Raw genomic sequence first — 24,877 nt, forward strand, 5'->3', positions numbered from 1 at the left:
GCAGGGACCATTTCAAGTCACATGGCAAAGGGCAAGGATGGGGGAAGCAGGGGAGCAGCTGGGAACCACAATACATTCCATCACAGCCCTGTATCATGATCCACTTATCTAGCTAGTGTATCCCTATCTTGAGGGCTTAGGATCTTTTCCCAAAATCTGCACAGTGCTTTAGAAGATGGCAAGACCTTCTGTAATTTCTTCCTTCTTTTTTTAATATATATTTATTTTTGAAAGAGAGAGAGAGAGACAGAGTATGGGCAGAGGAGGGGCAGAAAGAGAGGGAGACACAGATTCTGAAGCAGGCTCCAGGCTCTTAGCCATCAGCACAGAGCCTGACGTGGAGCTCGAACTCACAAGCCATGAGATCATGAACTGAGCCAAAGTTGGACACTTAACTAACTGAGCCACCCAGACGCCCCTGGAATTTCTTTCTTTTTGAAATTGTGGTCCAAGATACATAAAATTTACAGCTTAATCATTTTTATGTACACAGTTCAGTAGCATAAGCACATCCAATGTCTTACAAGCATCACCATCATTCATCTCCAGAACATTTCGTTCTCTCCAATAGAAACTCTGTGCCCATTAAAACTAATTTTTTACTACTCTTCTCTCTAGCTCCTAGCAACCATCCTCCTACTTTCTGTCTCTATGAATTTGACTACTCTAGGTACCTCATGTAAGTGGAATCACACAGTATTTGCTTTCTTGTGACTGGCTTAATTTCACTTAGCATTATGTCCTCAAGTTTCATCCATGTGGTAGCATATGTCAGAATTCCCTTCCTTTTTGCTTTCTAAGTTTATTTATTTTGAGAGAGAGAGAGAGAGAGAGAGAGAGAGAGAGAGAGCATGTGTGCACATGAGCAGGGGAGGGGCAGAGAGAGAGGGAGAGAGAGAAAGAGAGAGAGAGAGAGAGAGAGAGAGAGAGAGAGAATCCCAAACGCTGACAGTGTGGGGCTCAATCTCATGAACTGTGAAATCATGACCCAAGCTGAAATCAAGAGTTGGACACTTAACCGACTGAGACCCCCAGGCATCCCCAGAATTCCCTTCCTTTTTAAGGCTGAATAATATTCTACTGTATGATAACCACATTTTTTTAATGTTTATTTATTTTTGAGAGAGTGCGCAAGCATGGGAGGAGCAGAGACAGAAGGGGGCAGAGGATCTGAAGCAGGCTCTATGCTGACAGCAGATAGCCTGACTCTACAAACCATGAGATCATGACCTGAGCTGAAGTCGGACCCTTAACCAACTAGCCACCCAGGCGCTCCCACATTCTGTTTATTTATCTGTCCACAGCACTTAGGTTGCTCCCACATTTTGACTACTGTGAATAATGCTTCTATGAACAAAAGTAAAAGAAATAGCTCTTGGAGTTTTTCTTTCCAATTATTTTGAACATACACCCAAACATAGAATTCCTGGAACATAAGGTTAACCCTACATTTACTTGCTGAGGAGCATGCATACTGTTTTTCAGAGACTGTGGCCTTCCTATCCCTGCAGTTGTGGGAGGCAGGGACTTCTGCTCTTGAGTTTCCCTGTTTTTGCCTGAGCCACCTTATTTAGCCCCTGACTCTGCTTCTTTTCCATGATGGAGAGTACTAATGCGAATTTCAGGATTTTGTTGGATTTTGTTGACTCACCTTCTTTTCTACCTACCATTTATGATGGGTGGGGGAGACATTAGAAGCTGTATCTAACTGTGGGCTGCACCAGACTTTTCCTCAGGGACCATTTTTCAATACTGGCAGCAGAAAATTATTCTGCCTCTCTAATTTGTTTGCTGCTGGCTTATTATTATTATTGTCATTATTTGTTTGTTTCATTTTGTTAGGTGGGAGGAAGAGAGCTTCCACCTTATTGCTTCACTCTGTCATCTTATCCTGGAAATCTGTTTTTTCAGTTTTTGCTTAAAATTGTAATTTATCTTCTATACAATTTCAGAGGTGGTACGTGTCATGAAAGAGACTGCAACTTCAGGCTAAAACATTGTTTTAAAATTATTTGTGGGTTATCACATTTTTCATGGCTTGTCAACAGAGTAAAAAGTTCATTTTAATTACACTAACCCCTCTCACCAGGAGCTGTTACAATTTCCTTTATATGGCAACGCGGGTTCTGTGGGTTTGAATACCTTTGCTTTCATGAATAATTCAAGAAGGCAGTTAATAAAGATGAGTAATTGTCCATATGCAATTGGGGGTAAAATGATGGGAGATTATTCACACTTTTCCCAACAGAGCTATGATATCATTTGGCCAGGCTTCTTCAGGCTCCCTTGCAATGCAAGAGGACTTTGATGGTTATTTACACAAATTTTGGTCTAAACTTGGATGAGACTAAATAAAGCATTTCTTAGACTGTAGATATATGCTCATCAGTCCTCATCAAGGAAAGCTTTAAGTGATTAGCTCCCAAATATTTGGCTTCAAACTCATGGTAGCCCCAGGTGAGGCTTTCAGAGACCTGATATAGTCCCTTAGACCTACAAATAGCTGATCCCTGCCTCTCGTGGCAGAGGCAGCTTCCAGTAGAGAGGCAAAAATACTGCAGGCCGTTTCGGTCTTACAGGTACTAGGTATGGAGTGTGGCTCAGTTCTGGCCACTGCGTCCTAATGGCAAATTTGCTGGGGGTCTGTGAACACTCTTCCTCCCTGAAACTGACACACCAGCAGAAGTAGCCTCTCATCTTCACTAGCTGCTGGCTCTTCTATGTGTGCCTTACTTGTCACTGTCCAACAGATGCAGGGAGCCATGGACACCTAGAGACAGGGAGAGGGGGAAGGTGGGAGTGGAGCCCTTGGGTCCTTCAGGACCTTGTAGAACAGTAGGCTTCACTCTGGAACTATCCTGCCTTTAGTGCTTAAATCACTCGTTTAGTTGTGTGTATTTGCAGCAGAAAGTCTTATTTGAAAATATGTTAAATGCAAAAATAAGGACAATGTAGTGACTTCTACTAAAGTGAAATGTATTTAGTTTTTTGGAGTTAAAATGTACTTTCTTTTACAAAGGTACGTTTTATGGTAATAGTAACTGATAGATTATTTTATTTTATTTTTTTTAATATCCTTACTTGGCAAAGTAAAAAGTTAGCAATTCTACATCAGAATCCAAAGTAGTTTTGAAATTTTACTGGTCCATGAAATCTGAAAGTCTGGGAACCACCGTTCTGACTTGAGAAAAATTCATTCTTGGACTGGGACTCAGAATTGGTTTTTAGCCCAGTTGCTTTCCTTTCTGGCCACTCTTTACATGCAGGACTTGTGAGTCCAACTCTTGCCCTTCACTCCGTTTCCTGCTTAGAAAGAAGAGAAAGGAAAGGGATGAACAGTTCCCTAAGCTTTAGCTTTTTTGACTATGATATCAGTACACTGTTGCTCTCTCTTCACTCTCCATACACACCCCAACGCCCCCTTCCCGTATACGCTGACACATGCACACACAGACGCACACACACACTTACTATGGGGATGAACTCTTCTTACCATGTACCTACCCATCACCTATATTCACCAGTTGTTAACACTGGCTCTATTTGTTTTATTATTCTCTTTCTACACTATCCCATTAAAAAAAAAATCAGTTTTCAGAAAGCAATTTGTTAACATCACAACACTTCCCTACGAAAATAACTTTTAATTATGTATTTTAATCCACATTTGAGCCTGGCTATACTTACTAACGGTTACGGCTGGAAATTTTGCAATGGACTTGGAGACTGAAGGAGAAGTTTGAGAGACGTGTCATTAACCAGGGTAGCTTTTGACATGCTGATAGTAAAGAAAAATATGGCTGACGTCATTTGCAGCAACTAGGCAGTTACACCATGGAACACTGTCTTATGTGACTAAAGCTCAGAGCAGCCATGGGCAGAAGGGCCAGAGGAAATTTGTTTTCTCCATGAGTTACTTGTTTTTATAACACTCTTCTGGGACCAAGAAGCAGAGACCTGGATGTTCCTCTTCCCAAATGTGATTTGCAGCAGAGAAACAGTACAGGCAGTGGTGGTGTAAGAGTTGTTTTCTCATAAATCCTGGTCTTCTGCAGGCCTGCGAGGCTCAACCTGCCAGAAGAGGCATCTCTCAACTTCTCCCAGCCCCAGTTTCCTCCTCTAGAAAATCAATAATGATGACAAGATCAGGGACAGAATGCACCTATAATAATACTGCCTGGAGTAGAGCCCATAATAGATGCACATTAAGTGGTGTGTACAATTATGATTACTTTCCCCAAATTTGGTGACAGTACTGAGCAAATTCAATTTTACAATGAAAATATAAATATCTTGTTAACAGTAGCTAGCTGTTTTTTTTAAGAGTCTTTATCTTTTAGAGATACATTCCAAAGTATATATTTTTTAAAGTTTATCAATTTTTGACACAAAGAGAGACAGAGCACAAGTGGAGGAGGGACAGAGAGAGAGGGAGACACAGAGACTAAAGCAGGCTCCAGGCTCTGAGCTGTCAGCACAGAGCCCAATGTGGGGCTCAAACTCAGGGACTGCAAGATCATGACCTGAGCCGAAGTTGGACACTCAACCAACTGAGCCACCCAGGCCCCCCAACATTCCAAAGTATTTAAAGGTGAAATGATATGATGTCTGCTTCTGTTCAGATATGGCACAGTAGAGGAGAAGGGCAAATGGAAACAAAACTGTTCATGTTGCTAATTGTGGAGGCTGGGTGACGGAGGAATCATTAAACTGGTCTCTCTACTTTTGCATAGGTGTGACATTTTCCAAAGTAAATAAAAACAAAAACAGACAAACAGAAGTTGGTGATTTCTTGCCTAAGTGAAGGACATTAAATTGCATATTTTCAACACTATAAGAAACACCTCTCATTTCTCAGCAGCCCTTGCTCTTGTAGAGGACATTGCATTAAATAAACACATAACAGGGGTGCCTGGGTGGCTCAGACAGTTAAGCATCCAACTTAGGATCAGGTCATGATCTCACGGCATGAGTTTGAGCCCCGCATGGGCTCTGTGCTGACAGCATAGAGCCCGCTTCGGATTCTCTGTTCCCCCACCCCCTGCTCCTCTCCTGCTCTCAATCTCTCTCTCTCTTAAAAATAAATAATACATTTAAAAATAAATATACATAATAACTCACTCTCTTCTTCATTAGAACTCCCTGAAGGGGCCCTGTCTATCTGTCTTATCAGGGTTTTTCTCCTAGTTAATTATCAGCAACTGAATTATTATGAAGTTGATAAAAAAGACCAATCTGGTTAAACTATTGGTGGGGGGATATAAACAAGTTTAAAGTGAAGTTTTCTTGATTCATAGTGACAATGGACTCCAACAGTGTCCCTGACCATGGCTGTCACAGTTAATTTTGAGAAACAAGAATTCCTTGCCACCCAAGGAGACTCTTTTAAAGTTGTTTAGAGAGAGAGGGTGTGAATTTAAAATGATTTGGTTGGGGGAGGGGTAGCATAAGGGATGTAAAAAGTGTGGATTGTGAGGCATGTTCCAGCAAAAATGTTGGGGAAAAAAAACATTGATTTTGATCTTGATATATGAGTATCTGTTTTATAACAAACCCAGGGTGAAAATTCATACTTCAAAGTTTGATGAATAGGGAGTAACTATCCTCTTCAAGAGATGTACTCTCAGAATTCCTTAAGAGTCTCTGTTTACATATCTGTTTATGTATCATTAACAACTTCCTTGAAAACTCTAGGAGGAAGACAGGCCACGGCGGAAGACACTGGAAACTGGATTGTTAGCCCAACACAGCCAGTTAAAGACCAGGCTCATCTCGGAATTATGTGAGCAAATGGAAAATGATTCAAGCTACGTAAGTGGAACAGAAGCAGAACTGTGTAAGTAGGGGCCCATCTGTATGGTCGCTGACTCCGTGGTAAAGAAGTAGAGCTCCAAGTCCCGCACACTCAGCCACAGCTTCATTAATGTTGCTGACAGACCCTGGTTAATTAGCCCTCTGGAAGATCAGGTTTAGTTTTTTCTTCAGAGACTCCAGGAAGGAGAATCCTCTAAGGACAGCTGTGTGCTAACTTCCGGGCTCTGAGAAGTGGCTTGGCTTCCTGAATTGAAGGGTTACTCAACCCTGGGAGGTCAGAGATCTTTCTTCTCCTTAATAGATAACATGCCATTTAGGTGGTCCAATCTTTCAGCCAATTTTAGAATTTGCAGTAGTAAAACATTTAGTGAAATGTTATATTAATTTTAAGTTGGATTGTAAAACAGTGCCCACAGTTTTTAGACAAAACACCAGCACTTTTCTATGCAAATTAGTGAAATCCGTTAAAGTAGTCACTCAAAGCATATTTGGAGTTCCTCTTGTGGTATCACCTGGGGTCAGTTTGTAAAACACATAAGATATTTGTAGCCAAAATGAGTATATGCAGATTACTCACCAGATTTGGTTTTGGGCTTTTGCAAAATTCAAATCCATTCTACCCTGGGAGATAGTCCAAACAAACAATTTAAAAACTGTCTTGAATGATGATTTTACTCTTACAGTGAGTACAGAGTGATCTCCAGTGATTACTTTGAAGGGTACAACACTCCTCTGGAGTGTTAAGTTCTAATGTATTGATTTAAAAAGCCAGTGGGGCCTGTCTGGCTTAGTCAGAAGAGCTTGTAACTCCAGATCTGGGGATCGTGAGTTCCAGCCCCAAGTTGGGTATAGAGATTACTTAAAAATGAATAAATAAACTTAAAAAAAAAAAGCCAGACATAAGAGACGGTTGGTACATGTACTTTCTCTAGTTGACATCAAATGTGGCATGAAATAAAACAGTGTGTCTCCTGTTTCCCTGCAGCAAAAGTTTGCCACATTGGTGGGAAGTTGGACCCTAAGTGTAGTAGGTAATAACATCTTCCTAGCTTACATTCAGAAAATCTTCAAAACTAAATGTGGCTATAGGTTAATAACTTGTTTCAAAATTTCAGTATACACTTTTTAATCTCAAAATAAAATATTTAATTTCTCAATTTTGCTTTTTTCTGTGTGAAAGTTTAAAATTATGAATCAGGGTGCCTGGGTGGCTCAGTTGGTTGAGTGTCTGACTTCAGCTCAGGTCATGATCTTGCGGTTTCTGAGTTTGAGCCCTGCAATGGGCTCTAGGCTGTCAGTGCAGAGCCCACTTCAGATCCTCTGTCCTCCTCTCTCTGCCTTTCCCCACTGGTTCTCTCTCTCTCTAAATAAATAAATAAATAAATAAATAAATAAATAAATAAACTTAAAAAAAAATAAAATAAGGGGCGCCTGGATAGCTCAGTTGCTTTAGCATCCGACTTCAGCTCAGGTCATGATCTCACTATTCGTGAGTTCAAGCCCCGCATCAGGCTCTGTGCTGACAGCTCAGAGCCTGGAGCCTGCTTCAGATTCTATGTCTCCCTCTCTCCCTTCCCCTCCCCAACTCTCTCTCTCTCTCAAAAATAAATAAACATTAAACAAATTTTAAAAAATAAAATAAAATTATAAATCAAATTATTTCTTATTGCAGTTAGTTTGGCTGAGAACATCTTTTGTTTTGCTGCCCACTTTAATTCAAACTCCTATTTTAGCCACTTCTGTGTGTGTTTTTCCAGTGTGTCAAAGAATATTCTTGTATGTATTTCTTATCTAGATACCTAGGATGATTTCCCAGAGACTATTTTTTTGAAGTTGAGATGTCTTCCTCCTTTATCTTTTTAAAAATTTTTTTTAAGATTTTATTTGTAAGTAACCTCTACACCCAACATGGGGCTTGAAACTACAACCCTGAGATCAAGAGTCTCATGCTCCACTGACTGAGCCAGCTAGGTGCCCCTCCTTTGTCTTTATATTCATAAATATATAGCACCAGTGATTTTTATATTTACAATAATGTACCCCCTAAAACAGAAACTAAATGTCTATTCATTTACATCAGATTAATTTGAATCCTTAAAAATAAAATACCAAAATTGATGATAGGGAAGAGAACAGTATATTTATTAGTTGCCTTTAGACCACAAAAACATTTCCTAGGGTATTTAAGCTTTAGTTGTCCTTCTCCCCAGCCGTTGGCTGGGGAGAAGTTGGGGCAGAGGGGCAGAGGCACACGAGATCCATCTTGCCAGGCTGAGTCAGGCCAATGCAGCTGCTGGCCTGGGCACAAGCGTGGGCGGCCACCTGTGGCTCCCGGCACAGCTGTTTGGTAGAGGGCCAGCCAAAGCCCGGTCGGTGGGGTGGAGGCAGGTGGCCAGTTGGGCGGCCAATACATTCTGGCATGGGCTGAAAGAACACCTGGTTCCACTCTGTGGACCCACCACAGAAGGTCAAAGAATGTGCCTGCTGGCAGCAACCTGATGGTCCAGCTCTGGCTGAAACAGAGAAACCCACCTTTCTTGAAACTTACCCGAAGCCAACACGGGAATCATTCTGCTCTAGTTGTGTTGAAATAGGTCAGTGAGGCCATCTGGCATGTCTGGAAATGGTGTGGGGGGCTGTCAGACAGGAACAGGCTCTGTGATTCAAAACAGGACATTTCAGGGGAGGTGAGAGCTTTCTCTTGTGTTTGGCTGCTAACTGCCATTGCAGACACCATCCATCCTTGAATATCTCTGACCTTCGTTTTCCTCCTCTCCCCATGAACTCTAACTACATGCATAGAAACCACTCTGGGTCCCCACATATAATTTTGTCACCAGACATAGGAATTTTCATAGTGAACACCACCACCGACAGAGACAAGAGCCCAAAGTTCACCCTTCCCTGACCCCTGAAATCCCTCCCAAGGCCTCAGGCCCACTGTTTCCCAGGAATAAGGACCCCATTTCCTCTGGTCTGGGGAGTCATTTTCTCTCTGGTAGAGGAGCATCCTTCCAAATTTCCCAGTGCTTGATGCAGACCAGGCAGCTCCCTTTCATGTGCCAGAGAGGTGACACTCCCCTCACTGGTTCTGTGACCCCCTAGCAACTTATTCAACCTCTCTGAGCCCAGAAAGGCTTGTAAATAAGGATTGGCAGTATAGTCCTCATAGTTTTGTTGTAACCCATTCAATGAGAAAACATACATTTAATGCCTAGCATAGAACCTGCATACAACAGGTACCTAGCAAATAATGGTTGCATAAATAAGTGACCTTCGTTTGTGCCACTCTCTAGACAGAGTGGACTGGCTTTGATCTAGACCTTCCTGCTGACACATTTGCTTGGGATTTTAGGAGCCTCATCTCTATTACTGCCCTTTAGGCTCACAAGGTAGCCTGCTATTCACAAATGCCCTTGCTGGGGGGAAAAAGCAGACCCTTCCAAGAATTACATTGGCCTTGAGCTAGTAGAAGCTAGTACTGTTGAGCCATTGACCTGAAGGCAGTCTGACTTTTGGGAGGCCTGCAGCTGGTGGGATAACTTGCCCCCTTTTATGTGAAACCCAAGTTCAGGTATCCAAGTCAAGGTCCAAGAAGAGATCTCTGGATTGAATTTCACAAACCTTAAGGTTTGGAGCAATAAAATCTGACTGGTCAGGCATGATGTTCCATACCCTGAGGTGACTAAGAATATTCAGGCTCCCTAATTCTTGGGTTTGTGACATCAGGTGCTATTTGGCCCTTGTGTAACTACACAGCATTGTTCTAGCAAAGATAGATATTGCCCTGGAAATTATCTTTCATCATCTATGCAGCTCAAGGTTTTCAGTGGGGTTTGGGGAGCCATCAACCAAGAGACAATACAAGCTTAACCTTGGTTCTCTGACAGAGTGGAGCCAGCCCTCAAACTGCCATTAGACTTTGGGCTTCAGATACCATCTGTGGATGAAATGAGGGACCAGGAATGCTAGAAATAACCCTCTGAGAAAAAAGATGGGAGAAAAGACCATTTTCCTTTTAAGTTACAGCTTGAGGTTTTCAAGGCTGAGGCACAAACCATTTTGAACAGCTGTTCTTTTCGAAAACATATGTTTATTCCACACATTCTGATGATACGAATGAGAAAGAATTCCAAATGCAGCTTATCTGTCACTTTTTTATTCAGTGACTGATATTTTCTCTTTTTGCAACCAGTTATTTAGAATTTTCTAGTCCTCCTGGGCTGTAACTTTTTTTTCTTGCTGAATGTATTTTCCCTTGACTTTTCAAAGTAATGAATCTTGTCCTAGCCACACAAATTCACATTTTTGTTACAAAGATCAATATCTGACTTTTCTTCCTAATTCACTTGAAAAATGTCAAAAAATGCTCTTTTTGGAGCATAAAAGCTGAAAGTCGATCCTGGTGCTCTCTAGAGACTGGTAGAATCTCCATGGAGAGCAGAGCACTGTCCTTGGAGTCAGTGCCCTAAGTAGGATAGTACCCTTTAGATATTTCAGTGGGAGAAAACAATTAACTAGAAGCTTAAAAACAACTGTAGATGATAAGACAGACTAGCATCTGTGGAATCTAAGCTAAGGCAAACCTCATTTTTTGGTATTCCCCCCTCCCCAGCCCCTAGCAAACTACTCTTTGCAAGTGCAGTGGGAAGTTAAAACAGTTGGTTCCAGAGTCTTCTCATTAACTGAGGATTCATAATACTCCAACTTCTGGCTCCTAGAATGACCTTGGAGAAATACTCCCCAAAACTATCTAATGGCAGCACCTGATTTCTTCAGGTGAGGTGGAATGTGTGCGCGGGTGGGTATGGAAGGAAGGAAGTGGATTGAAGCACAATCTGCTTAGGTTTTCCACATCTTCTTATATAATTGATGAGACTGTCATTATGAACATACACAAATAGCTAAGCATGCAGACGGGCACCTTTATGTTAGCTGCTGAGTTTCAAAAACTGCTGAGTTACCTTTGCATATGATAATAATACCCCAGCTCCGCGATGGCTGAACCATTAGTTCAGCCTAAGAGGAAATGTCTGAAAGTGGAAAAGTATGCCCTTCATGATTCTATGCTCCCTGCTGAATCTGAATAGAAAAATCCTTCAAATATGAATACTTTTGTTCAGCACCTTTTCCACAATGAAATATCTTGCATCGTCTTCTATGTGAAAGCATTTACATGGAAAGCAAAAGAAGGTGGGGGCAAAAGAGTCATGGGTCAATCTGGACTTCTTTTCTAGTGCTAGAAAAGCTGACTAGTGGCATCTGGGGACAGAGCTCCACCAGGAATATCTAAAGCCCTTGTATTTAATATTACTGAAATACAAATATATGCAATTTCTGAAGACTGTAATAAGGATGCATACAACAGATTATCTCTATCCCAGATGCTATCTGGAGAATTTGGATAATGTAGTGTGGTATTCCAAAGGAAAGATCCTCCTACTGAAAGTTTCACACCAGCTTTTCAGGGAATAGACAACCTTCATCTGAATCATTCTTACAAGCTGAATTTTTATTTTCACTAAATTATCTATGTTAAAAAAAATCTGTGCCTGGTGTGGAATTTCACTCCATCAAGTGTTACAATGACTTTTTCATTTTCGTTACAAGCAGGAGAATGAATGTAGGACAAGTGTTAGGAAACATGGCAATAAATTAGAATATAATTTACAAAAGCAAAAAAAAAAAGTAACAGTGTACCACATTAATACTGAGTATAAAATAATAAGCAACAACTAATCACAATAATACAAAGGTAATTTCATTCTGTATTATTAAGGATACCTATGTGACATTCACTCCAATAAAATTCCTAATGAAATGGACGGTTTGGGGAGTTATATGTATCTCAAGGACTTTAATCAGTTGGGTAGATTTTACCTTTCCTTTTTGGCAGGATATTGTGCTGATGGCAGATACGGTTCTCAGACATAGGGCACCAGTTTCCTTGGGTCTCTCTAAGTAGTCCGTATAGCACGCTACTTTCGGAGGGCCTGCCATGGTGGCTTAGCCTCCACTGACAATCCTATTGCTATTATTTAGGAAGAGAGCATCATGTAGCCACGTGGTTGACTACAGAGTAGCAGCGGTATTGTGATGTGCTGTAGAATATGATGTGTTCCCCCACTCAGGGGAAACCTTCTGTGCTTGGTTCCTTCTAGCAGAGTAATCCGATGCTGCGATGCTGCTCCTGGAAGCTCTCTACTCCTGGCCTCGGGACTGGTGCACACTCCTGAGGGAAAACTAGCTGCCCCTTCTTCTAGGGCCAGTCAAGGTGGCCCAAGGCAACAGTCCTCATGATGTTAGTTTCCAGGTGAGGTGAAGAATAGACTCAAGTTAGTCAATTAAGAAATCTTTTTGGAATAAAACCATGAGCTGATATTTATATTTGGGGAAAGACAGGTCCTGATGGCAAACCTATGCCTAAAATGCCACAGAAACCACCCATCCTTTCTTTATTCCACCAGGGCACATTAGCACCAATTTAACCACTCTTTACGAGGCACCAAGTGAATTCAGCGCTGGGGGCACGCTGCTCATGGGCTGCCTCCCCCCTCACTGAATAGATAGCACGCTGGCTGGTCTTCTAAGAGCAGTAGAGAGAGCGGCCCTGGCAATTTTTGGGTATCGTCAGTAGCTTTCTCTGGAAAGCTCAGGGACATGAGCTGTGGTGTTGAGACAGAAAGCAGGTGAGAAAATATTGATGACCATGACTGAGTGTGCAGAACAACAGCCCGTGCTGACTGTCCATAGCAAACCTGAAGGTTAGGTTGGTTTTTGAAGTCTGTGAATCTCTTTTCCTTTCTGAAAAAACCTAATCATCTACATTAGGTCATGGTGTAGGTGAAACACCGGACATGTAGTATGAGAGCACAGTGATGGATTGAAGTCGAACATACTCTTTAACTGCAAGTAGCATCTTTACAAAGTAGCCATTTGGTTGGAGTTTGAGGTGTTCGTGTAGCATGGTGTACACATCGTGTAGGACACAAAGCACATTCATCAAGAACCTGCTGCAAGCTACAAGTGTTCAAGTACAAAATATATATAAGTACCCTCTTCTTTTTTGCTTTCTTTTAATCTCGCTGTTGAATCTTTTGATGAGCATGACATGAAACTTGTGGATAGGGAAACTATGAGCTAGTCAATTTAATTTAGGATTCTGGATTTGATTCTAGAATTTGACTTGCCCAAGAAACTTGGTTTCACATTTAATTGCCATTCAGAGTATCCATAAAAAATACAAAATAGTTGGTTGAGTGACTATTAAAATTATGCTTTATGATCTCTAGGCTTCATGAGTTTTTCTTCTTTGGTTGTTATCCCTTGCCTACTTTAAAAACTCACAGAAATAGCACATTTATGTGCAAGCACACTCATCTACCCACACACTCAAAAGCGCCCGCTCACACACACACACTTGCTCTCATATAAATAAATGCCCTTCTGCCATATCAAAGAAGGGACATCTGGAACCCATCACAATTGTCAGCGAAAGGGTCTGCCTGGTTGTTGCCGAGCCAGTCTATCTTTTGCACGGCATCATTTCAGTAAGCTCAACATGCATGCAAAAATCCAACGGGGCAGAAGCTGTCCTGTGGCCGGTGAGGTTGTAAACACAACTGAGCTGGGGTGACTCACATAAGGACTCAGGCATCCTGTGTGATGGCAGCAAAGGGCCCGGTTCTTCAGTCTCTACCATACCCCAGGTCTGGCTTCTGCATGAAACTGAAATGTTTTTCTCTTAAAGTTTTAATGGAAATCTCAGCTTCACTTGCACAATGGCAAGTTGGCCCCAGTCTCTTAGCACAGAATTTATAGACTTGCACGGCCGCAGTAACTGATGCGCTGCCTTAAACTGAGTCCTTCCTTGTTGTTCAGTTTAATATAGTTTATATATGGCTCACAGCAGTGTTCAGAACAGGGGGATTAGTCCTAAGGAAATTAAGTGGAATGAAGAAAAATAATACAAACTTTCATTACTTTTGATTTATAATTGCTCCTTAAATTACAGTTAAAAGCCCGTTTTAGAATTTAAATTGTGGTGCTGTTGTATTGAGATAAAGTATAGTAAATATTTTTAAGCTATGACTTAAGATTTCTGAATCTTCTTTACTTCCATAGTTGACCAAGTCATAACAGCTACATTTTAAACGGTTTTAAATACAAATGGATTCAGTGTCATTGCTAAGTCCATAATAAAAATTATCTTAATGGTCCAAGGAGGTAAACAGGCTATTGGATTTACTCGAAAGAACACAAACGCTCCACAGTAAGCAAGTCTCCCTGTGTTGTTTGGATCTCTCCGATCTGGCATTCCCTCCTACTACCGTGTCCAGCACTTTGGATCAATAAATCCCACTTCACAGAAGTTAAAATAATATTGAAATCCTGTCAGCTAGGGCTGACCAGTGGTTACGTTTTCCACAGGGTAATGCATTTGCAAGGACATCAATCCTCTTCCTCTGGGTGGCTCTCTTTGATGGACGCATTTCCACGATGAAATGACAAGGCTCCCTCTCTGGCTCTCCACGGGTCAGTGTCCTTGGCAGGTCTTACAACACATCTGTCTGAAGTATGCTCGACTACAGAACTTGAACTTGAGCACCAGCGGGCAATACGCCACTTTGTTCACATCTTTGCACTCTAGCGAATGGGGGCAGAAAATGGAAAACAATTAGAGGCACATAAACAAGTGCAGAAACAGGCCAGTGAGGCTCCACGTTCATATCCAGCAAGGACCCCCTTGCACCAATCCACCTTGGCTTCCACGTCCATGTGGTTTTTGTTTTTGTTTTTAAGCATACCCTGTATGGTACAGCCTACCAGAAACATTCTTTTGATATATTTTAACACAATTTTTTTAAAAAATGGTTGCAAGGCTTTTCTCCCAGACTTTTACAAGTATGGTGCATGCCCACTGTGTCTTGAAAGAATTACCATTTGTTGGGATAAGTGATCACTTTAGACAGCTTGGAAACATGAGTCATTTTTCTTACAGCGCTTTTATTGCTTCTTTCTCAAGGGTTATTTTATTCAGCAGTGCAAGGTTATCCAAAATCAAACATGAGTTGCATTGTTTGATACCAAAGTACACATGTCTCCAGAGAATCTGTGCATCTGTGAGGCGTGGGGATGGGCCTGGGTGAATGAAAAGGATTGCTGACAGTGGCCTAGATTCAGCAACTACACTAGACAAAGAGGAAAACTTGGAGGGGTTGGCCTCAAATGGCAGCAGTCTGTGGGTTATGGAAACATGTAGAAATGTCTTTTTTTAATTTGGAAGTGAGACATGGCCTTCTTTTTTCCTATGTGTATTTTCTCCTCAGTGCTAGAACTGCCACAGTTGAGGTCTGCAGTTCTTGCAGCCAGAAGGTGAATAAATGATTCTTTCTCCATCTCCCCTTGAGACTGGTTGCAGAAGATGGGGCGAAGGGGCCAGTGTAGAGAAGGGGACACCGGCCTTTGATCCTCAGCACCCCTCTCACCCCCACATAACCCCACTGCTGCTAATAATGATATTCTTCTGTAGTCCTCTGGTCACTTTTATCTGGGGATTTTAAAATACTTTGTAAACCTAGTAATTAAATTTCCATATGCCTCCCAGAATCAAAGTTCCACCCTCACTTTTCCAGGTGGTTATACTGAAGCATCCTGGGTAAATTACTGAAGGTAATTAGAATCAGGCAGAACAGTGGGTGAAATTCAGTGTAACAGGACAGTTGTGTTGTTGCTTGCTTGCTTGCTTGCTTGCTGGTTTATTTTCATGTTTTTTCCTGGCTTCAGAAATCCACTGAACATGTAAGAAATCATATACATGGTACATAAGCCATAAGATAAACCTGAGAAGTGACATGTGAAGGAATGGGCAAGCTTTCAGTTCTTATTACTGAAAAGTTAGGTAATAATGTTATAGACCTCACGTTCCAGGCTCTTTCAGGGAAAGACTTAAATTTTATTTTATTTTATTTTATTTTATTTTATTTTATTTTTTTGTATTTATAATTCTGGTGGTTTATTGATGATACATGTAGGTGTTTCATTTAATCATTATCAAGTTATAATTTTATCATTACACACAACTGATTGTTTTTAAAGTATCATGTATAGAAGACCCCTTAATCAAAGGGTAGAAGTGATATAGCTTCACCTCAAATCTATAATTGTACATACATGAATTAACCTTACATTGTTGGAAACTTCCTGGGGATGCCTAGTTCTACTAAACACTATTCTTGACAATGTAAGTATTGCTTTATATTAAAGACTTAAATTTTAAACTGGAGTCCTCAATCATCTGCAAACCTAAGCTCTGCACCATCAAACTCCCTTACTCATGATTTGACTAGCAAAGAGTAATAGTCAGAATTTTGAGTAGAACATTTCCACAGTAAGATTCTCAATACATTTAAGTTTTGGCTGAAAGAAGGGAAGAGAGACAAGAAAAAATTCTTTAAACTCTGCACTAAAAAAAAAGTCAGATGATTTTTGATGAATCAAGAATGAATTTGAGATGAAAAGATCTCCACATATTATAATTTGGAGGTCACTTTGTATTTTTTTTCTTTTTCTCTCTGTCATGACCAGTAAAAAGCAATCAAAACAGGTTTAGACTAAGAATAATTGTGTAAAAAGAAAAAAAAAGTGTTATCCATGTTACTAAGAGCAAGATTTTGTCAAGGGTCAAGGTAACGCAATTATTAAAATGATGAGAAGGGTGCCTGAGTGGTTCAATAGGTTCAGTGTCTGGCTCTTGATTTTGGTTCAGGTCATAATCTCATGGTTCATGGGTTCCAGCCCTGCACTGGGCTCTGCACTGAGCGTGGAGCCTGCTTGGGATTCTTTCTCTCTCTCTCTCTCTCTCTCTCTCTCTCTCTCTCTCTCTCTCCTCTCTCTGCCCCTTCCCCGTTCATGCATGCTCACTCTCTCTCTTTCTCTTAAAATAGATTTAAAATAAAATAAAATAAAATAAAATAAAATAAAATAAAATAAAATAAAGAGAAAAGCTAATACAGTACCACTCATCTTTAATCTAAATCGTCTTCATGAAGCATCGGGCCAGCAGAGACCACCCCCCTCAAAATCTGCAGCAGCGCTTGGTGGGACAGCTTCAAGTACAAAGTAAATGTTAGCTTTGGTCTTCTTTGCCAAAATATAAAGATGATTTGGTTGACAGACAGATAGAGGAGGACTGGTTGCTTTAATAGTACAAGGAAATAAGATTAGGGGCTAGACTGTTCCGGTTTAATCCTAGTTTTGTCATTTACTGGCTTTACGACTCTGAACAAATAGTTCAGCTTCTCTGTGCTGGAGCTGCCCCATCTCTAAACGGGGATGATGAGAGTTCTCCCTTCCACATGTAACATGTACATCCTGTGATGCCACTCAGAGCAGTGCACAGGATATCAGCACTTGGTAAGTATAAGATAGTGACTTAACTATTTTTGTTACCACTGTTAGTTATTACCTTTTACCACCTAATGACAGTAAGTTGCCCTCTGACTTTCTCAATGAGGATGCAATATTTTGATTACTAGTGAGAAGGTGCTGTCCTATTGACACAAGTCAGTATTTTCTGGGGTGCAATTTTATTGGGAGACTCATCACTCCATTTTTGGAAGAGTTGCTGCTGGTCCAGGAAAATTCTGAGATGAGTAAAATACAAGCAAATTCACAGATTCTTCTTTTAGATTTAGACTTGGGAATCTGATTATAAACAGCAGATAATAAATAATGAATAAAAAAATATTCATAAGTTGTTTCTCCCTCCAATCACCCCTCCATTCACCCATTTAGGCTATTACAAATCTAAGTCAGGATTCAGCAACTTAAGTGGGTGCTTGAAATGAGGGGACTCTCCTCAGTATGCTAAGGCCCAGAGCGCAGTATTTGGCCAGGAGCAGGGTGGAGCCTCGGGGTAGGCTAAAAACTGGCTGTGGGGTATCCCTCTCTGAAATTTCCAATACCCCTCTCAAGTTTGTTGTCAATTAAGTTGATTCCATCCAGCTTGATTGAAAGCAGGAAGTCATGTGGGTCCTGGGAGCAGAACCAAGCTTAGGGAGGTAGTGACTCTTTAGGAGTGCACCAGACTCGCCTGCACCAGAAGTATAAGACAGTGGTGACGAGTGGCAGATCTGGAGTCGGCTGCGCCTGGGGGGTAAATTCTGGAGTTGCTACCTCCAAGTATTTGGTTGTCCTGGGCCAGGTTCCATCACCTCTCTAAGCCTCAGTTTCTTCATCTGTGAAGTAGAGACTGTGACAAGACCTGCTCACAGGATGTGGTGAGTGGGGCTCACATGGGTGCTTACAAAATGCATGGCCGTGGCACCGGCACAGAGGAAGCACTCAGCCTGTTAGCTCTGTTACAATTTTCACCAACACATCTGCCTCTGAGATCAACCACCATGTACTGTTTCTCTGGGATCCCTGTCAAAATGTGCATTAGGCTCTCAGGAAGGGTTACACACTGGCATGCATAAGCAAATTAACAAAAAGATATTAAACAGAGAGCAGGTAAATCATGATGAGAGAGATGGGGAAAAGCCAGCACTGGGGACTCCAAGGCTGGGACCTTGGGCCTTGATGAGACATTCAAGTGGAGACACTGGGGCTGTGTGAGGACACAGAGCCTGGAGTATGGGGAGCTCTCCCAAAGGAGGGCCCCAGTGGAAGCTCCTGTTCCTACTTCTTGGTTTTGCCTTCTAAAGACTGCCTAGATAAGAAGAATCAGCCTTTGGACTCACGGAAATTATTTATCAGAGAAGGTAACCATAACTGGTCTTTCATTCTCTTAGTCTTTTAAAGCCACAAGCGCTTAATCCAATAACAATCATCATGTTAAAAATAATGTATCACATGGCTCCTATGTACCAGGAAATGCCCGTGGTTTTATATATTTATATATTGAACGCTTTTATGTATAATAAAACATCAGGTTTATAGAGATGGCAAGACTGAAGCTCACAGAGGTTAGGACACCCATGCTGGTCACCCAGGTAGTCGGTTTAAGAGCTGGGGTTAGGATGCTCAGCATGAAACTGCAAAAAAATTTCTACCTATAAGGCAGACCCTTGTCAACCCTTGGTGACATCATCATCAGAAACGCTTTGATCAGCATCACCATGCTCTGCCACCATGGAAAAAGGGGAATTTTTAACAAATATTTTATTTTTAAGCAATCTCTATACCCAGCCTGGGGCTCGAACTCACAACCCCCAAAACAAGAGTAGCATGCTCCACCAACTGGATCAAGTGAGGCCCCTGGAGAAGGGGGCTTTTTTTTTTTTAATTTTTTTTTAATATTTATTTATTTTTGAGAAACAGAGTGACAAAGTGTGAGCGGGGAAGGGGCAGAGAGAGAGGGAGACACAGAATCTGAAGCAAGCTCCAGGCTCTGAGCTAACGGTCAGCACAGAGCCTGATGTGGGGCCTGAACCCACAAACTGTGAGATCATGACCTGAGCCGAAGTCAGACGCTCAACCGACTGAGCCACCCAGGCGCCCCGGGGACTTTTTTTTTTTTTAATGTTTACTTATTTTTGAGAGAGAGAGAGAAACTGCGAGTAGGGGAGGGATAGAAAGGGAGGTTGACACAGAATCCAAAGCAGGCTTCAGTCTCTGAGCTGTCAGCACAGAGCCCTAAGCGAGGATAGAACCCACAAATTGCGGGATCACAACCTGAGTCGAAGTCAGACACTTAACCGACTGAGCCACCCAGGTGTCCAAGGCAAATGTTTTTTAAAAGCAGTTCTAGGTCACAGGTATTCAAAATGGCATGAATGCTTTTCTTCGGCTTTACTGTCCTCCTTCAATTGTGTAAAATGACATGAGTGGAAGGTGATTTGAGTTGCACCATGGAGTTTCAAAGCTCCACTATTACAGAAAGCTGAATATAATCTTAAATATATTAGTAGCAGTATTAAATGATACTGGGGCATTCAGCCCATCTGCCACTTTTTTTAGCTTACCTAGAGAGGACTGATGTGTTGAGCTCTTGGACTGACTCATTGACATTCTGCTCATGTAGTCAAGAAGGCTTTAATTACAAAAATTATTCACTAGTCTGCTTCATTCTCAAAGCCATTAAAAATATGAAATAATGTAAGTGATGAGTCACTAAATTCTATACCCGAAACTAATATTACATTGTATGTTAACTAACTGGAATTTAAATAAAAACTTGGAAAAACAATGAAATAATCTCACCCTTGAGCCAATACACAGTACAGATCACATTTGTGGTAAAACCATTCTGGAAAAGTTGTACATAAATTAAACCACAGTTTCCCATTGAAATCAAAACAATAATAAATGTTCTGTTTTAGTTTCTGAATGATCTTCAGTATGTGCTGATTTCTAGCTAATCTCTAAAATATCTAATAATTAAAAGTTTCTCTATACTTAAGTAATACATAACCTGTAAATAAACTATCCTACTAGGACACCTATGAAAAGGAATCCTTTAGTAAGAATCTTTTTGTAACATGATTACCCTGTAATTAATCTATTTGGAAGGTTTTGTCTTGACTATCATATTTTCTTTGTGTAGATACACTTATATGTATTGCTTTTGAAGTAGTGGTATCTAAGCCAGCAGGGTCAAGGATTTTAAGGTGAAGGCTTAATTTTCTCTTCTGCTCTCATCATGTACCAGCTAAGTACTCTCCTGGGAAGAGAAAGAAAAGACACTTACTCTACCTTGTCTCTTGTGAGGCCATTGGAAGGGTGAGAGGTCCTTACTGTGTGGCTTCTAGGGAATATTTTGTGGGCCTAACTAGTCTCTCCTTTTTTTGCATCCTACCTGTCCCTGAAAACAAAATTGCACTTTACCCAAGTCCAAAGATTTCTAATGGGGAAGGCAATTTGTGGGGTATTCCTACATTTTTCTCAGGGACGCTTGGGAATATATTAAGAGCTGAAAGCCAACCCCTAGGCCCTGCGATATGAGCCAGACCCATAAGTAACCTGCCAGGTATGCAAGAGTGGGTCTCACTGGTAATCTGGGTTTTGGTAGACTTGAATGATAAAATAAGACAACCTGTTTCATGGCAACACATGAATCTACTTATCATTGATGTGCCAGTGGGTTTTTCCACAGGTGCTTTACATTAATCTTTCAAATCTTCGACCCAAAAGACATGATTTCAAAACACTCACAGTGAACAGAGGCTTATGAATTTAGGATGCAATTGGATTCAGATTCATTGTGACTTTGAAGGCTTCACTTGGTCCAAGGAACACAAGAGCAACTCTTGAAATGCTGTGCTCTTGCATTTATTTCCTGAAACGTCGCACAGCCTGGCTAAATTATATCGTTGGAGTGACCTGGGGTATACAGGGACATATCCTTTCATGACCAGGTCGGACCATTCAGCATCGTTTTTTGGCGAATGCATGCCCTGTGTGCCCATAAACTTTTTATGAGGTTTAGAGGAACACAGTAAGTAGACAGTTATGACTTAAGCACCTTAGGGTCTATCTTTTGGATTACAAAAGTACAACCAGCTGTGCCTCTGTCAAACTGCCCAGAAGATGCAGAGCCTAGTGAGAAGTGAGATGGCAAAGGCTGTACGTGTGAATGTGTGGGTGAGGGATGTGAACTCAGTATTTCTTCTGAAAAAATTGCCCTTGATATTCTACATATTCAGACTGGAAAAGGGTGAAATAATAAGTTTCATTTGGGGACCTGACATTATTCATTGCAACGGGAACAGTCCAGCAACTTTTCATCCTTGAACAAGGTGGTATCAACTACGAAAATTGATTCCAATGTCATCTTACCATGGGCTAAGCCATTACTTTTTCTCTTTGCTTCCTCAGTTTCTCTTTTCCCAGTCTTATTCCCTGAAAGCCACCCACATTCATCCTCAAGGTGGTATAATCCCAGCACAAATCCCAGGGTTCCCTGTAAACCAGAGAGCCAGGAATGTGAACCTGAGTGGTAAGGTGCATTATGAGCTCTTTAAAATGGCCAAGGGAAAAAAACCCCTACTCTTCCTCACCTCCTTCAACTCAGAATCTTCAAATGACCTTCATTGTTCCTTTCACTGGTTTTAATACAATGGGCACCACTTTAAATCCAGTAGTTGTTTTGTTCTGGACGTCCTATGAGGTTTCTGGAGTTGCTCAGGCTTTCTCCAAGTCATTCACTTGAGGGACACTGAGACCAACCAAAGCCACTACTAGCCTAGGTTGGTAAACCAATGTACACTAACCACCCCTTTCCTGGGTTGGCTACCAGCTCAGGGCACACCATGAATTATTAGCTGGCAGCAATAAATACTAGCTGACAGATTGCCTTGTACTATTGAGAGACAGAAAAGACTCACCATATAAACTACAAGGGAACCTGAAACTGCATAAAGATGAATAAAATGGCATTTGGGATAGAATTTCAGGTAAGCTTGAGTAGGCTAGTCCCAGCTGCCAGATGTACTTTAAAAAATTACTCTGAGTGGTACTTCAGATGCAGTGATACCCAGTGTGTCTAAAATTCACTCCCAGCAGCAACGCAGTGTTATCCTCATCATGGGCAGTCTGTCAAATTCAAGCCTATAATGCTTTAACCCTTCACTGAAGCCTTACAAGAATTAAATACTAAAGCAGACGTTGGATATGGCAAATTTTATCTCCCTTCTTCCTTCTCCTAGTCTCGTCTTACTATTTACTATTTACTTTTTTTTTTTTTTTTTGAGAGGGAGAGAGAGAGAGAGAGAGAGAGAGAGAGAGAGAGCATGAGCAGGCAAGGGGCAGAGAGACAGAAGATCTGAAGTCGGCTCTGTGCTGACAGCAGAGAGGCTGTGGGGTTCAAACTCACGAACCACGAGATCATAACCTGAGCCAAAGTCAGACATTTAATTGACTGAGTCACCCAGGTGCCTCTGACTATTTACTTTTAATATCTTGATGTTCCACTTCCGAATTTCTCTTATTATTCTTTGTTGTCTTAACCTCACTCCATTTCTTCAATCTCTTTCCATTGTTTATTTTATTTTTATTTTTAAAAATCTTACTCAAATTCCATTATTTTATTATGGCATTTGGGGATGAATGTATTTTTAACTTCCCTATAGAAGCCTAACTGCCTTACCGTGATTTATAGTATCCAGAAACCAAAATCTACATGGGAGTCATAGTGGATACCTCCAAATCTCTTATCCCTGTGTCTAACTGTTCATCAGGTTCTTTTTATTCTCCCTTCCATTTTATTCTTTTTTTCCAATTAATTACTCCCCTTTTGATTTATACTCTATCTACTTTGATTCAAGCTTTCATCATCTCAAGCCTGGACACTTAGAATAACGTTCTAACTCTTCCTCCACACAAAGTTGACCTCCCTCTGCCCCTCCACACTGCTGCCACCCTGAGCATGTCACTCTTCAATTTCCTTCGCTTATTCCCTAGAACTTAAGAGTCCTAACTGCCTTCCACGGCATTCAGGGCCCTCCAAAACCAAATCCCTGACTCTCTCTCTTTGTAGCCACATCTCCACTACCTCTCATCTGCCAACCCACTGCATCCATACTGAACTACCTCCATGCCCTGATGACTGAATACACACGTCCTCTGCCAGGAATCCCAGCATCTCCATGTGTTCTTGGCAAATTGTTTCATACCTTCCAGTGCCCTACTCAAGCTTGTCTTCTCCACGATGCTTCTACTGATTACCCCTCTTCTGTGTACTCATGGTAATTTCTTTCTACCCTGTTAGAGTACTGCCTATACTGTGAAAATTATTTGTCCCCACCCCTGCTAAACTGTGCTCCCTTTGAGGACAAAGACCTTGTCATATTTCTTTCATAGTCTCAGTGCCTGGCCCTTTGTCTTGCTGGCCCTGGCTTGCTAAGTAAATAATAATGGTTGGGTGAATGGAGGACATTATTTAAAAGCCATTACCTTGAGGGATGGACAGATAGATATATATGTGATAAATCAGCTCAGGAAAATGTTAATGTTGGAATCCAGATAGTGGGTGTTCATTGTAAAATTCTTTCAACCTTGCTGTTACATTTGAAATGTTTTATTATTTTCATAATAAAATGTTAGAAGGAGAACCAATTCCTAAACTGTGGTTGTTAAAACAATTCTCAAGATTCTATCAATGGTCCATTTCACCCATAGAGACCCCATTAAAAAACTGTATTTTAGATCCCAAGGGATCTCCCTTGGTCCAACTCTGTCTTGGGGTAGACCTGAACTGGTTTCACAGTAGCCTCCCACTAAGAGTCAAGAGAAGGGGAATAGGAAGTCCTCTTTCAACCTCCTGCAGCAACCAGAGCTTACTCCTTCCCTTACTACCAGATTTCTCTCCCAACTCTCCCTTAGCAACAGGCATTTCTTTTCTCCCTGACCTGATTCCCAGAAGCCCTATTAGATTACTCTTACATTACTTTCATGTAAGAGCCTCTTCTCTTTTGAAATCCATATTATCTGTCCATTTCATATCTCTGTTAATGATAACTTACAATTTAATTCAACTGTTTCATCCTCTTTTCCCAGGGTATACATGGGTTATTTTTCCAAGTACACATTACAGCAGGTTCACAGATCACTTAGTCTATGAAGCTGCCTTGATCTAAAAAGTTAAAGTCACTTGTCTTCCATTTGAACTTTTAGCACTGTGTCAACTGCTCCACATAACACCTTCTACCTTCCTTCCTTTTCTTTTTTTTTTTTTAAATATCATCCGTGTAAGACTATGAACTTACAAATGCATTTGAATTTTCCATAATGAATGGAAGAGGCTGGCCACAGCAAGCATTCAATAATTAGTTGCTGATGAAATGAACAGATAGTTTCAGGTATTTAAATGTATTCAACATATGCTACTGGGAAGCCAAAGAGAACACAAAACAAGTTATGACAGACATATCCACTTTAAATCTAATTTTGTAAGAGAGTGATCCTCTTTCTTTTCAATGACTCAGCAGCTTTAGGGACTAACAGTTCTAAGATTAGTCATATTTTGCAGGATTAATAATTTCCTAAAAGTTTCCTTCTTTACTAAATGGGCTAAAAATTCTGTCTTGACTGCTTACTTCAAATTAATATTAATGAAAAGTGA

At 41.0% G+C, this 24,877-nt stretch overlaps 1 protein-coding gene across 1 annotated transcript in view; it reads right to left on the reverse strand.

Annotated features, from left to right (window-relative positions):
* Positions 1–11,305: 11,305 nt before the first annotated feature.
* ADAMTS6 (ADAM metallopeptidase with thrombospondin type 1 motif 6) overlaps positions 11,306–24,877 on the reverse strand; it is a 296,499-nt gene continuing 282,927 nt past the window's right edge. Inside the window, exon 24 of the mRNA XM_047867513.1 lies at positions 11,306–14,460. Within this exon, the coding sequence (XP_047723469.1) occupies positions 14,351–14,460 (110 nt within the window). The 3' untranslated portion in view covers positions 11,306–14,350. The remainder of the gene's footprint in view (positions 14,461–24,877) is intronic.

The sequence above is a fragment of the Prionailurus viverrinus genome, chromosome A1 (genome assembly GCF_022837055.1).
Source record: "Prionailurus viverrinus isolate Anna chromosome A1, UM_Priviv_1.0, whole genome shotgun sequence".
Classification (NCBI taxonomy): domain Eukaryota; kingdom Metazoa; phylum Chordata; class Mammalia; order Carnivora; family Felidae; genus Prionailurus; species Prionailurus viverrinus.